The 14,594-nt window shown below is 32.4% G+C and overlaps 2 protein-coding genes across 5 annotated transcripts; one reads left to right on the top strand and one right to left on the bottom strand.

The window, feature by feature from the left end:
- On the top strand, positions 1–2,098 carry LOC114190361 (uncharacterized). Its single transcript, XM_028079214.2, has 4 exons — positions 1–168; positions 381–1,227; positions 1,468–1,640; positions 1,740–2,098. The coding sequence occupies exons 2-4, from the start codon at positions 433–435 to the stop codon at positions 1,861–1,863; spliced, it is 1,092 nt and encodes a 363-aa protein (XP_027935015.1). The 5' UTR covers positions 1–168; positions 381–432; the 3' UTR covers positions 1,864–2,098.
- Positions 2,099–3,815: 1,717 nt separating this feature from the next.
- Positions 3,816–9,635, bottom strand: LOC114183943 (Nuclear transport factor 2 (NTF2) family protein with RNA binding (RRM-RBD-RNP motifs) domain-containing protein). Of its 4 annotated transcripts, none has more exons than XM_085672859.1 (9): positions 9,296–9,635; positions 9,057–9,191; positions 8,066–8,372; positions 7,528–7,793; positions 6,747–6,945; positions 6,177–6,298; positions 6,025–6,090; positions 5,027–5,108; positions 3,816–4,450 (listed from the first exon to the last, which is right to left on the bottom strand). In XM_085672859.1, exons 1-9 carry the CDS (start codon positions 9,332–9,334, stop codon positions 4,341–4,343), a joined length of 1,326 nt encoding a protein of 441 aa, XP_085528985.1. In that variant the 5' UTR covers positions 9,335–9,635; the 3' UTR covers positions 3,816–4,340. The 4 variants fall into 4 exon arrangements, with proteins under 4 accessions (XP_085528985.1, XP_027926957.1, XP_027926965.1 ...); XM_028071156.2 differs by having other exon boundaries at positions 3,816–4,422; positions 7,528–7,790; positions 9,296–9,634; XM_028071164.2 differs by having other exon boundaries at positions 3,816–4,422; positions 7,528–7,784; positions 9,296–9,634.
- Positions 9,636–14,594: the final 4,959 nt, after the last annotated feature.

The following is a 14,594-nucleotide window of genomic DNA, read 5'->3' as shown; positions in this document are numbered from 1 at the left end:
TCATGTTCACATGCACCTCACCGGCAAAGTCTTCACCTTTATATATAAAGGATCCTGCTTTTGTACATTTAAATGTTTTTTATATGTACAAAAAATCTCTCCCTTCCAATCATCTTCTGAAATTACATAGATTACAGTGCATCAAGGACTCTACAAGGTCTCAAAAGGGTATTTTTCTTTCCTTCTCTTTCTCTTCCTTTTCCAACCGAAACATTAGTTTTTTGTGTTATCAACTGAGCAATTAGCGTTGTTACATTTCCTTGTATCCATGTCAATTTGTTTTCTGTTTATGCCTTTCTCTTCTCTAGTTTATTGTTTTGGTTTTCCTGAGAAGTAATTTGCAGTTTTGTTGTATTTTCTGCATGATTTGTACTCAAAAGGCAAGAGACAGCCAGAAAAAGGTTATCTTGAATCTGAAAACATTCTGAAAACATGCTGCTAAGAAGCTCTTCAACGCCAGTTCTTGGATCCCTCCTTTCCAACTTCACAGATAGTCCTAACAACAGTATTCACTCAGAAACCAGCCATGGAATTAAGCACTTTCCACCAACCAGCGTTCCCCAACATTATCACAAACTTCATGTCCCCCAAACTGGGTCCTTCACTCTCCCTTCCTTTTCATGTGGTTCTTCCCCAATCTCTCCCTCAATTGGTGAGCTTGAAAGGCAAAGCAAAGGCTTTAGAAGAGTTCAATCTGATGGGAACTTGCAAGACTTGGCCTACTGCAACAACGAAGACATGTTGGAATTTTCAGACCCTTCCAAGAGGTTTCCAACGAGGAACAGGTGCTTGGTGCTGGAGACCATTCCTTCTTTCTCGATTGGTAAGCACAATGGCCTGCGTGTAGAAGAGGAAGATGAAGAAATGGAAAGTGAGAGCGAAGAAGGGGAGGAGAACGGAAGAGAAGGGTTTAGTGTGGTGAATGGTGTGATATTGAGTGAAGCTGGGAAAGCGAGAGATGGAGTTTGCAGAGTGAGTTTTGATGAGCAGGAAGAGGGTGGAAGTGGTAAAGAAATGTATCTTGCAAAGGGGCTTGGAGTAGAGTGCTGTGGTGATGGCATAGGTGGCTGCAGAGGGGGTGGTGGAGGTAGCAGTGATCACAATCCTTTGGGTTCTGGAGGGAATGATGGAGATAGGCATGATGTGGAGGAATATTACAAGAAAATGGTGAAAGAAAATCCTGGGGATCCTTTGTTTCTGAGGAATTATGCTAACTTTTTGTATCAGGTAAGTTCTGTTTATTTCCCTGTGTATTCAAAACAAAAGTCTTAAATACAAATCACACCTAAACACTCATCATGATAACCAATTTGTTGGTCATAATAAGCTACTTTTGCAACTTCTTTCAGAGGATTTGGTTACTTGGAAGTGAAAATGTAGTGATGATTTGAATCTAGTGTTAGGGAAAACACCAAAACTTGGTTTTGTTAGTGGGTGTTTTTGGTGATGAATTTTGTCTTTTTACAGTTCAAACAGGATCGTGAAGGAGCGGAGGAGTACTATTCCCGAGCCATATTGGCAGACCCAAATGATGGAGATGTTCTATCACAGTATGGGAAGCTAGTTTGGGAGGTACACCATGACCAAGAACGTGCCTCAAGCTATTTTGAAAGAGCAGTTCAAGCCTCTCCTGAAGACAGGTATGTGCAGAAGATTCAGAATGTTATGATATTTCTTAAAGCTTTATAATGGTTTGAAATGCATTCTGACAAAAGAAGTTACTTTTTTTGTGATAACAGCCATGTACATGCAGCATATGCTAGTTTCCTTTGGGACGCAGAGGAAGAGGAAGATGGTAACAATGAAGCACAGTGTTTGCCTCCTCATTCTCATCAGGGAGCTATGGCTACAGCAGGTGCTTGAATTGGTGGGGTTGGAATGCAGAAGCGAGTGTGTTATCATCATCATGTGTTGAAATTCTTGTATTGAAGGCAATGTTGTAAGAGTTGGTTCTGTTCAGAAGGCTGCACATTCTATTAATAACACAAATCTACGATCTCTAGCTTTGAGTTTCTGTAGCACAGTTGGTTGTTTTCCTTTGTCAGAGTTGTGCGCAAACTAAACTAATTACTTAATCAACATCTACTGCTTCATAACATGTTTTATTCGGGACTAGTACTTGTATGTTTCATCAAAGGCACTGCACAGCTTAAGAAGGAGAACATAGATTAGATGAAGAAAAGGGCATGAACTGATGAAACAACACACTAAGCCATTGTACTACAAATATCAGATCATGAAAAAGGTTCTGAAAGATCTCAATCTGAACTCAACATTGAAGGATGATGGGAGAGGAAATTTTAGGTGAAGAATATAGAGAATAATAGTGATGCTGATAAGGGTCTTCTTGAACTGAATGTGGAGAGGAGAAGAAGGAATTGAATGCTGCTGCTGAATATCTTTGATAGTTCTAATGGAAAAACCACTACCTATTTCGTCAAATCATGATACTCACAGGAAATGAGTCCTACCAAGTTTTAAACTGGTTTTTAATAGCAAAGGCATGTTTAAACGAGATGATAGATTTTATTTAAAGAATATTATGGAACTTTACTTGGAAGTAAAAGAGAAAAAAACTTTGCGTGGTTTTCAATAATTTTTACCATGTATATTAGTCAAGATAAAAGCCTATAAAATTATAACAAAATAATCTGCCATGTAAAACATGTACATGGTAAATGTTTATTTTATATAATTATAACTTCCGATATATTAGTTCTTTTTAAATATGTAAATATTATATTTTAAATCAAATAAAAAACGATTGAAAAGTCAACAACAAATGAAAAACAATTCAAAATATTTGGAAGATATGTAATTAGAAAATAGTTCTAAGAGTAGTATGAGTTTTTAAAAGATTATTTATTAGAACTTTCAAGATCAGTTAAAATTTGTAAGGATTCAAGCTGGGTTGAGTTAAAAGATTTTTTCAAATTTTTGTATGGACCAAAAATAGACCTAACTTACTAAGAATTCAGCTTATCGGGATTAGCTCACCAACTTGGACAAAATAAAAATCATCTCATTCTTAACTTAATCATCTAATCCAAAATACAAGTATCTTTTCCTAAGGTCTAGGTTTTCTCGATTTTTCTTCCAACTTTGAGATTATTTAGGTTTAATTTAAAAATGGTTAAATATGTTTTAAGTCTCTTAATTTTTTGTGGACATTTGAATTAAATTTTTAACTAAATTTTGTTAAGTTTATTTGACATTTAAAACATTTTATGAGCATTTGTGTTGTTTACACAATTTTTAACATATTTCTATTTCAATGTTAGCTAAAAGATACGTTTAAAATGTTAAATAAACTTAACAAATTTTGTTAAAAGAGTTAAATTAATTCACATATTTCTAAAAAAGAGTGACTAAATTAAATCAGGAAAAACCAATTGTAATATCCCCTTAAATTTAGGAGAACAAAAATATATATAAAATTATGATTTAGTTTTTGAGACAATAATTTATTTCTTGTCTAAAATATAAAAAAAAAAACAAATTTTTAAAATAGATTTGAAATTTTTGAATTTTGGTGACTATTAAAAAAATGTTCGATCAAAGAAAAATGCATAACAAAAAGCTTTTAGTTTGTTTACTTATTTTGTAAATTAACTTGTTCTAGACTAAAATTATCGTAAAATAATGTACACTTTCATTTAATTATAAATTTTTGAACCTTGGTATCAGATTTACAAATTTTACTAACTCCTGGACTGAATAGTACAAGCCTTCTCATCGTTGGAGTTGTTTTCAAGTAAAGTCAAACGATTAAATGAAAAGATTTAATTATCTACGTCTCGACAATGTCCCCAAACTAATAGAGAAAATTTATAATAAGATTTCCATAAGACTTGCTACAAGTTTTAACAAAGGCAACGAGCCAATGCACCCATAAATGCACCGCAACATCTGACAATTAAACACAACCTCTACTGATGTCTAAACTAAACCACTTTCTTACTTTCAACACCTCTCGTGATTAAAAGGCCGCCACAATCCAAACATGGAACAATACAAACAACAACCAAAACTTCCCACGCGAATGGCATGCTAAATAACATTCAAGGGGAACCAACTGATCTATGCTTGTGAAACAAACTGTTTAAAGTCTCAATGGCTTTTACTAGAAAAAGACGCACCCAAAACGTAAGACTACTTAATGTGAAACCACAGAAGAAAATGTTCTGCAGTAAATACCCACACCAAGCACAGATTTCACTAATTGTATAAGCCCTTTCAACAGAATCTTCTCACTCCATGCTTTTGCCATTTTTTCTCATCGTGAACTACGCTGAAGATAACCATCTCCTCTTAGTCTCGAGTAGTCTGAATTATCCAGATTACTTCCCCTTCCCATGTTCCTTGCACCAAAACGCCCTCTCGGAGCATCTGCCTGATAACTGCCTCTGCCTCTTCCCCTTCCTGACCAACGAAATAAAAAGGAAATGGACTATAAACAAATCATTTTCTAATTTGAACAGAAAACACTTCAGAACTGATCACAGTAGAGTATCAAAATTTTACAGACATATATTATACCTTTTCCAAGTCAATTTATTTATAATATTGATAGTATATTAGAAACTTCTTTAAACACTATTAGGAGAGAAAAATAGAAAGGAAAAGAGAATTAGTTTCTCCATAAGGTAAAATTAGCTTATGCATTAAAAAACAGATTTTGGAGAAGCTAATAGGAAACAACCTCTATAAATCAGCTTGTACGTGAGATAATATTAGCTTATGAAGACAAGCTTATTTCTCTCTCCCAAAAGTATTTATTGGAGAAGTTCCTTAGCATATTTTAGTAATAAATGCTAATTTCTGCACAACGGGTTCCTTAGCATATTCAGCCATAAGGCTATCACTCAGATCACTAATGCTATCGAGTATGTATTTATTAGGTGCAGTCCGACACTAACAATTGCAGCAAGTAATAAAAACCTTCCAAGGATTTAACCCACACAACTTGAGAGGCTAAAAACATTTGAAAGTATAAGAGCTAAATGAAAAAGGTCAAAAACATTACTTCCTCCTCGAACTGCAGTGCCACTGTTTGGCCTCCGCTCTTCTATGTATACTTGTCTTCCAGCTAACTGAATTGGAGAAGCCTACAATGAAGTATAGAATGAACATAGATAAGAACCATGTTATCGCATTAAAAAAACAATAAGAATAAAAATATAAGCAATCTGCATAACAAGACCGTTGAGTCAAGCCGGATTACTTATTTATGTTTTGGGCAAACTACACAACACTGCCCTCTGCTTTAAATTTAAAAATTACACCCCTTTACGAATGATAAAATACATGTTACACTTCAAAAATTACACCCCCTTACGCATGATAAATACATGTTACACTTCAGTTCATTTTAATATCAACAATCTTATTAAAGAATTTTTCTATCTCTGAACATCAAGAAGTAGTTTTAAACTCAAACTCTGAAACAGTAGAAGAGAAATGAAATCCAAAGCCAAGATCAGATGTTCTGCTTAAAACTTCAAATCCATCAAAAATTTTAAATCAAACACAAGTGAGAGAAAGTTCAAGAGAAACGAAAATGACCTTGGAAGGGGGAGTAGTACTTTAAATTAAAGTGACATAGCTTGAACCATACTTGGGACGATAAGTGCAAGATGTCTTTTTTTTATTGACAAAAAAAGCTTCAAATTCATAAGATGTAGATACTTGATTTCACTTTTCACTACAAATTCAACCAACGAAACTGTCATGATTTTCTTAAAGACTAATAATAAACCGGTATTGAACCATAAAACATAAAAATATAAGTCAAAAAATGTCAATTTCATTCCACAGTCATGAGAAAACAATTGAAAATGACAATAAATCAAATAAGCAAACAGAGATGTCCTAGATTTAAGCAGTAAGAAAATTGATGTTGTATAATTTCTGTAACAAATGTAAAGATGTTCTGTGTTCTTCTGTTTATCAAGGTACTTAATATTAGATTATCAAATGAATATTAGGTCTAATAAGAAAATACAACATAAAATAACCACAAACCTGAAGTGCATTTTGAACACCAACGATATCTTCAAATTCCACAAATGCATAGCACACTCCAATTTCCTGTAAACGTCAATTTTTACTTTACCTTTTTTTTATATTTCTCATGAAAGGAGTGCATTCAATTTAATCCAAGAGTGAGGAGCTACCTTTCTAACCCTGATGAATATTCCATCTGGCTTAATTCTGCCAAAATTCTTAAATTCCTGGTCAATCTCTGCTTCAGTAACGTTAGCAGGCAAGTTTCTCACATAGACAGAGGTTACTTCACCTGGAACAATTAAGATCAGAAATCAACTTCATGTTTAATTCTAAAAATTCTAAGACCATGTTAGACAATGTAAGTCATGCAACAACAGTTAAGATATGCAGTTTCCAAAATGCAAGAACTGAACCATTTTCATTATAAATAATTTTCAAATTTCTTTTTCTAAATATTATGGATCGAAAGGGTTATGCCCGCAACATCCTCTAAAGTCTCCTAAAATAATTTTGTAGTGAAAAATCTTTCTGCAGGTATAATTGTTTAAAAACTTGTATGATACTCACTCCTAGTAGAAAATAAAAAGTCCAGCAACCAAGACCTCACCAAGAATGAACAAAGAATAGTAATTCCCACACCATCATCCTAAATGATACAAGTAATAAAAGGTATATACTATATAGACACCAGAACCGCAACGAATATGATCACAATATCAGAGGATGATAAACTAAACCTTCATCTTCTAGTCCATAGCCTTCATCTGCGGGCTCAGACCCAGATTCAGGGACATACATAGATGCAGGGCTCGACTGCTGAATAACAGGCTGTGCTACATGGTTCACCTCTGAAGGAGGTGGAGCACTTTTAAAGGTGTATTGGGGAACATGCTGTGGAGCAGCTGATAACATAGGCAGCCCTTTGGAGACTCGTAACTGCAAGTTCATTGCGACACAATTAAATTAAGAAAAAACACCAAAAGTTGAAAATCAATTTCTTTTTAATTAGGTTCAAGGACAACAGATACAAAAGAATAGCAAATTAAGACTTTCCCACTATTTGATGCCTTGTGATTCATTTAAGAGAGGCCAGCTAAAGAAAGAGAATGTTCCAAAGAAATAACTTCTGACAAGTAAGGAAACTGAATTTCTTGCCAACCTTAATTTTTCACTCCTTTTACTGTTTTCCTCATCATCTAAAATACTACAAAAAATAATGCTGCCTAGTCAAATCACCCAAAGCAGACAAATAAGGAAAAAATGTACATAAAGTTCCATATGAGTTGTTTGTGTGTAGTGTTTTTCAATCAAAATCAAATTCTAGTGGCCTAGGAGAGTTCAATAAATCTCACAAAACACAAATTCTTGATTGCAAACAATTTAAGGAAATCATGATAATGGAAACATAAAAGAATGGTTTAAGTAAAGACTTGTTACTCCAACAGTGTGGTTACATTGTTCATGGACAGTGCATAGTTACACAAATATTAAAAGTATTAAACTGAAAGTATTACATACAATAGAAGCGTAAGTTTTCTTAGGAGGCTCTTCAAAAGACTCTTCCACAAGAGCTGCAGGGGGTTCTTGGACAGTATGAGCAACATTGTGAATTGGTGGAGATGCCTCCTGTGCAGAAGTTTCCTCCACAACTATTTCGGTTTCAAGATCTTCATGGATCTGCTGGTGGTGCTCAGGAAGACTATACTTGTCCACTGGATCATCGTCAATATGAACTGAGTTTACATAGTCCCTAGCTTCTTCCTCTAAACTGTAGTCTGAAGCTACTAAATCACAAACACAGGATTCTATTAAAAAATTGTGCAATAAATATAAATATTGTTAAATTTTAGTTTGGATAGATCAAGATAAAAGACTGAGAAAATCTGTCGCACCAGGACATGTTTTTAAAAACCTATTATCGTTACTTAAAAACTGTGTTTTTGGATACCTATTACACAGATTGTGAATCTCCTCTTAACTAAACGGACTGCAGCACAAATTTTCAGTAAAACTAGTACAAAATTGTCCTAAAAACATAATTCTGCAGCTAATTTACCTGGTGGCTCTGCAAGAGATGCAGACACATGCGGCTGATTATCGATTGCTTCAGACGCCACTGGTATCATATTTGGGTATGTAACACCTTCTTCCACAAAATGAAAAATATCATTCAGAACAAAGTAACCCTTCTCTTGAGGAGCGAGAAAGAATGTTTGAACAAACTTCCGCCTCCCAGTGATATCCTTTAGCTTCACAGAACCTGAGACCATGACAAGCACACCTCCATCCCAAGAGTCCAGAGAATTGATTGTCTTGATCTCAATCGAAGTGAAACTCAGTAATGAAACAATTGAATGAATTTGCTGCATGAGAACCCTAAACTGGTCAGCTATTAGCTAGAATTTAACCAAAACAGAAAAGGTGGAAAAGAAGCATACAAGAAATTATCAGACATGTATCTGAAAGAAAAATAACAATATATTTACTTTGACAGAACATTTTTCTCACTTTCGTCAGCTTGATTTCACTTTATTTCATGTTTTCAAAAGTTTTTACAGGAATCAACTTCCAGTTTTATATTCTGTCTTCACTGTTTCCTATACATATTATTTAAAACAAAAAATAATGAAAATAAAAAGCATTTACAGACAAAAGAGAAGCGACAGCAAAAACAGGAAGTAACAATCAAAACGAAAATTGTTAATCAAAAGACGCTGAAATGACAATTAATTGAGAGCACCAAAACTAATAGAATTATAACAAACCTACACATACAGTAGGCATTACCAGCAAATACATCTAAAAACCAAAAACTAAAATCCAGCATCCATTCTGTGTTATCTAGCTATATGAACTAGAATTTTAATTATATGTTTACAACAACAAAAAAGAAAAACCTCCACAATATTCCAACCAAGCACAAACTGAAAAAAAAAAAAACGCACAACATGGATAACCTAAACACAACAGTAACCTCAAAACCTCGAAACAACACTTCTCATAAACAATAAAGTTGGAAAAAATACGCATGACCTAGCAAGGCATACCACCACATCTTGCGCAGATTCAATGGAGTCTCCATCGACACGAATCATGCTGCTGGAATCAGAGTAAAACTGGTGAACGAGATTCGGCTGCTGGCGGAGAATCTGATAGTACTGTCCGACAAAGTAGGAGCCAACCTGAAAGCAAAACATCAGAGCACTGACTCAGCCTCCAACTTGAAACGCGGATCAAAGCACAAATAAAAAAAAAGAAAAAAAGAAAAAGCGCCATAAGAGAATACCTGTGTTGCACTCACGGAACCAGGATATGACGACGCCATCTGGAAAGAGCGTTGGAGTTCAGAGCATGCAGAGCTTCTCCCAGGTCTTGCGGCAGATCGAGGAGAAGAGCGCGCGCAAAAACCCTAATTCAAGAAAAGAGATGAAGCGGGGTTGGGCTTTAAAGACCAAGGAAGAGGCCCAACGAGAGGAGAGAGAAAGAAGGGGATTCGGGTTGAGAGAGAAAGGGTGGAAATGAAGGAAGTGTGGAGTTATAGATCGGAGCTTGAGAATGGTGCTGCGCAGCTTAGAGTGTTAAAATATGAGAGAGGTGTGTCTGAAGGTGTGAGCAACTGTGTGAGTGGAATGTGATGTGATTCTTTTATATTTTATAATATTTTTATTTTTTATAATAAAAAAAGGTGCGCCGAGAAATCATAGTCATGGGATTGCTTATCTCTTATAATAAACGGGCTACATTGATTTCAAAGAAACACGATGGACGGCCACGATTTCAGTTACACACCACACCGTAATTGGGCTAATGTTATGAATACGTACGGTTGTGGTAGGAGAATCTTACCGAAGCACTAGATATCTTTAATCTAGACTTCAATCGAAGAAGTCGCAACTTCTCTACGAGAATTCAATCAATAGTGTAAATGATGAAAAATAGATCCTTGAATTTAATTTAAAAACTTTTTTCTAACTAATAGATATTGTTTGATGATTTCATCTGAAAAATTAAATCATTTAAAAGTGTGGACACAAAATGCAAATTAAAAAATATCTTTATAACTATATTTAAGTCATGATTATGTAATATTGTAAATAATGTTTAATAGATTGTGTATTCATTATTTTCTGTCTTTTTCACAGGGATTAATTTAAAAATTTTTCCAACTGTTGAAATGTCAAGAGATAAAATAGTTAATATCTTTTACTGTATAAACAATATTTTTATTAATGAAAATATTCGTATTAAATGAATGTAGAAATATATCAAAGTAATTTTTTTATATTTTATGAAAGAGCACTTGGTTATTTTCCTTATATGTGAACACATGCCTTTAGGGGATGAACAATTATACACATCTTTTACGTAATATGCACATCTCTTATGTATTGTCTAGAACAAACAATTCACGGTGAAATAGCTTGTGTTTTTTTTTTACTATAGTATCTTATTATAAAAAAATAATTATGCTTATTTTAATACCTATAAAAAAATACTGTTCTAAAAAAATTTTAATTCAAATACATAGGCAACTAACTGTAGGAAATAGTTTTTTTTTTTTAAATTCGAACAGATGGTAAGTAAATGTTGTAAATAAATTATTTCTGTTTATGAATATTTTGGCCCCAAAACAAATTACTTTATCTTAAATTAGAATCTATATTTTTATTTTACTTAGTTACTGTTCTTGATTTTTTTTTACAATAAAATTCTCTCCCTGATTCCTTTTTAAATAGAAGTGTTAAGGGTGATGATTATAAATTACTGACACAATAGACCAATTTGATAAAATACATATAACATAAAATTAATAATTTATTTAAAATAATATATAATTAAGATTTTTATATTTAATTGAACATTGTGAAATCTGTTAAAAGAGTTCAAACTCTATCATATCTAAACTAACTCACTTTATTATGAATATTGTGATAGATTTAAAATAGATGATCTCAAACTCAATCTAAGATTTAATTATATACTTGTCTCAACTCACTTGGAAGTTTGCATAACCTAAGGCAAAAATAAAACTCTTCTTATAATAATACACCTCCATTACATATCAACCTTAACATCAAACAAACAAATATAAATACTTTTATGGTATGTGTTTACTTCTTCATATCCATCTTAGTATTCTAGTTTGTGTTCGTCTTTCTTGTTCATTGCACTTAACCCTAACATTAAACAAATACATATAAACATCATTGTAATGCATATTTTTCTTTATATTAATCATAAAATTCTTGTATTTGTCATTCACCTTTGCAGTTTTTTCTTCGACACAATTTTATCCTCAACCTCAATTTCAAATTGAAATATCTTCCATTTTTATTTTTCACTTTTTTAGTAAAAATATTTTTTTTCTCTTCCACTATTTATCTTCCTATTATCGTCCTAGTTATAATTTGTAGGAACACGAGTTCATTGTGAAATAGAAAACATACCCACTAATCACATATATTGTATGACTTTACTATGTTTTTGCTTCTTTGGTGGTTGTAGTGGATGATGGTAACAATGTCTACTTATAATTATTCTTTTGTTGATTATTAAAAACTACTCTTATACGAAATAATGTTGGTTATTAAATAAATATTTGGATAATTTGCAAATATTCCAGTGTTAACAAAATAAAAAAAGTTGAAGTGAGTCGATCATTATCATGAAAAGTATGAATGTCTCAAGTCTTATGTCTTCATTATCATCCTTTAAAAATCCTTCTCAATATATCATTTCACCTTTAATCATCATCAATGTTAAAATTTTCTATTAAAGTCATCTAAACCATACCAAAAGTTCAAAAGAAAACTTACAAAACCTCTTTCAAAGATTTGAATTCATCATGTGACAATATCATCCGCAAGTTGACATCTCATTTCTAACAGAGTAGTCTACTAAAATTAAGCATCACATTATTATAATACAAAAGAGCACATGACATGAAATATACATGTACTAACCATTACAGTTATCCATAATATATTTAGAATAAAAGCTTAAGCACACCACGGTGTCATAAAATATAACACAAGAGTACTATTGTTTTACAAAAGATTGCTTATAGAGCAAGAGATTTACAATAAACTAAGAGTTCTTCAAAAGGACTCAACAGTGAGTCCCAACCTAGACCATGGGAACCACCCTACACTGCATCATCTTCACCATCCTGAGTACCACTAGGGGTTTCCACATCTGCTCACACCAATAGAATTGGTGATCATTGCAAAAAGGCAAAGTCATACAAAATACAGAACACAAATAGAAGGGTAAGCTAGAGTAAAATATTTTAACATGTTATCGAGCAAGCAAATGATAAAACAAGTTATAATCAAACGAAACAGTAGGCACCCAAATCATGTGAAAGCAAACAATTACAAGACTCTTCCACTCAATATCCGGATCATACGCTTCGTATAGAATTCTAAGCTGTGCAGAGTCTAGGGGTTATCACCCAACCACACAAAAGGTTAATCCTCTAATGTCTTGGGCCCAATATGTTTCAAGACTAGGACCTTCTGCCACTCTCACCACATAAGCCGTTCCGCTTATGTGAACATGACAAGATATCTTCCTTTATCTATACATCTCCTATATCAAGTGTACACTAATCACCATCACCAAGAGTTTTCCTTAAAACTCTTGTACCAACAAAATTCACATGTCATATCAAGCATTCAATCATCATGCCAAAACACCACTATCATACAATTCCATACCTTAATTCATTCCAAGCATACTAATTTCAGTTCTTACCAACCAAATTACTCATGCACATTCACATACTTCATACATTATCAAGATAAACAATCGGCCACAGAAGTAAAAGACATTGAAATCGTAACCATGGAATTGCTGATCTCTTGTAATAAACGAGCCACATTGATTTCAAAACAGCTACGATTTCAGGGTACACACCACATAGTAATTGAGCTAATGTTATGATTATGTACGGTTGTGGCTACCGAAGCATGATATCTTTAATTTAGACTTCAATAAAAAGTCACAACTTTTTTAGGAGAATTCAATCAACAATGTAAATGATGCAAAAATAGATCTTGCATTTAACTTAAAAAAAAATTCTAACTAATAGATATTGTTTGATGATTTCATCTAAAAAATTATATTATTTAAAAATTCTTGACACAAAGGTAAAAAATATCTTTATATAAGTCCACTATATTTAAGTCATGATTCATGTAATATTGTAAATAATGTTTAATAGATCGTGTATTCATTATTCTCAATTTCCTAACGATTGAACTGTCAACAGATAAAATCTTCAAGTAATAGTTAATATCTTTTACTGTATAAACATTATTTATATTAATGAAAAACAAATGAAAATATCTGTATTAAATGAATGTAAAAGTATATCAAAGTAATTTTTTTTATATTTTATGAAAGAGCACTTTTATTTTCCTTATGTGTGAACACATGCCTTTAGTGGATGAACAATTATACATTTATTTTAGGTATTATGCACATCTTTTACTTATTGTCTAGAACAAACAATTCACGGTGAAATAGCTCCTGTTTTTTTTTTTTTACTATAGTATCTCTTTATAAATAAATAATTATATTTTAATTATCATGAGATATTTTAATTTCAACAAAATAAAAAAATTGAAGTAAATCTATCATTATCATGAGAATTATGAATGTCTGGAGTCTTATGTTATCATTAACATCCTTTAAAAATCCTTCTCAGTATATCATTTCAAGATTAATCATCATCAATGTTAAAACTTCTTATTAAAATCATCTAAACTATCCCAAAAGTTCAAAACTTCCTATTAAAGTCATCTAAACTATCCCAAAAGTTCAAAAGAAAACTTACAAAACCTCTTTCAAAGATTTGAATTATTCTGTATCTGGATGAATCGATATTATTACATTCCAATTCCTTCCCGATACCTCGGAACCGAATTGAATCCCAAATTGACGGGTTAGTGTGAGCTTATCCATGCAGTTATGCACCCTTCGAATAGGAATCTATTTTCTGAAAGATCTCAGCTTTCGTGCGTTGGTGGGTCTTCGAGATCCTTTCGATGACCTATGTTGTGTTGAAGGAATATCTATATGAAAAGATAGTTCTATTTCTATTCGATTAGTATTTTCTATTAGTATTAAATTCGTTTGAGTTAGTGATCTTTGAATTTATTATAGGAATGTGACATGATCATCCGCAAGTAATGTAAAACTAATAGTAAAATGTTTGAAACTACTACCTAAATATTTAAATAATTGTTATATGAATTTTAATAGGCATTTGAATAAGAAATAGAAAACAATAAATATCGAAAAAGTATGTAACAATAAAATTCAAAACATTGACTTAATAAACCCAATCTAGTGAAAAATATATTTATTAAAATCATATCTAACCCACACAAACGTTAAAAGAACAAAAAAATTATGTTAAATGAAAACAAAGAAGAAATTTAAAGAAGGAACTGACAACTGAAAAGTGATTGAAAAAAATATTTATACACTATTTAATCAAAATAAAATAAAAAATTACAGCTTTTTTAATAAATAGCTTACTTGTTTAATTACAACTCTTTCTATTATTTTGTTGTTTC

This window comes from Vigna unguiculata, chromosome 1 (assembly GCF_037176805.1).
Source record: "Vigna unguiculata cultivar grain cowpea cultivar isolate G323 ecotype 2 chromosome 1, ASM3717680v1, whole genome shotgun sequence".
Classification (NCBI taxonomy): domain Eukaryota; kingdom Viridiplantae; phylum Streptophyta; class Magnoliopsida; order Fabales; family Fabaceae; genus Vigna; species Vigna unguiculata.
This window is presented reverse-complemented; position numbering and strand designations above follow the sequence as displayed.

What these genes read in the sequence shown, in the direction of transcription:
- LOC114190361 (XM_028079214.2), top strand. Translation starts at nt 433, where the DNA reads ATGCTGCTAAGAAGCTCTTCAACGCCAGTTCTTGGATCCCTCCTTTCC. An exon ending in ATGCTAACTTTTTGTATCAG is followed by an intron (nt 1,228 to 1,467) that starts GTAAGTTCTGTT and finishes GTCTTTTTACAG; the next exon opens with TTCAAACAGGATCGTGAAGG. An exon ending in CAAGCCTCTCCTGAAGACAG is followed by an intron (nt 1,641 to 1,739) that starts GTATGTGCAGAA and finishes TTGTGATAACAG; the next exon opens with CCATGTACATGCAGCATATG.
- LOC114183943 (XM_028071148.2), bottom strand. Translation starts at nt 9,334, where the DNA reads ATGGCGTCGTCATATCCTGGTTCCGTGAGTGCAACACAG. An exon ending in ATCTCTTGCAGAGCCACCAG is followed by an intron (nt 7,794 to 8,065) that starts GTAAATTAGCTG and finishes TTTGTGATTTAG; the next exon opens with TAGCTTCAGACTACAGTTTA. An exon ending in CTATGGACTAGAAGATGAAG is followed by an intron (nt 6,299 to 6,746) that starts GTTTAGTTTATC and finishes TAATTGTTCCAG; the next exon opens with GTGAAGTAACCTCTGTCTAT.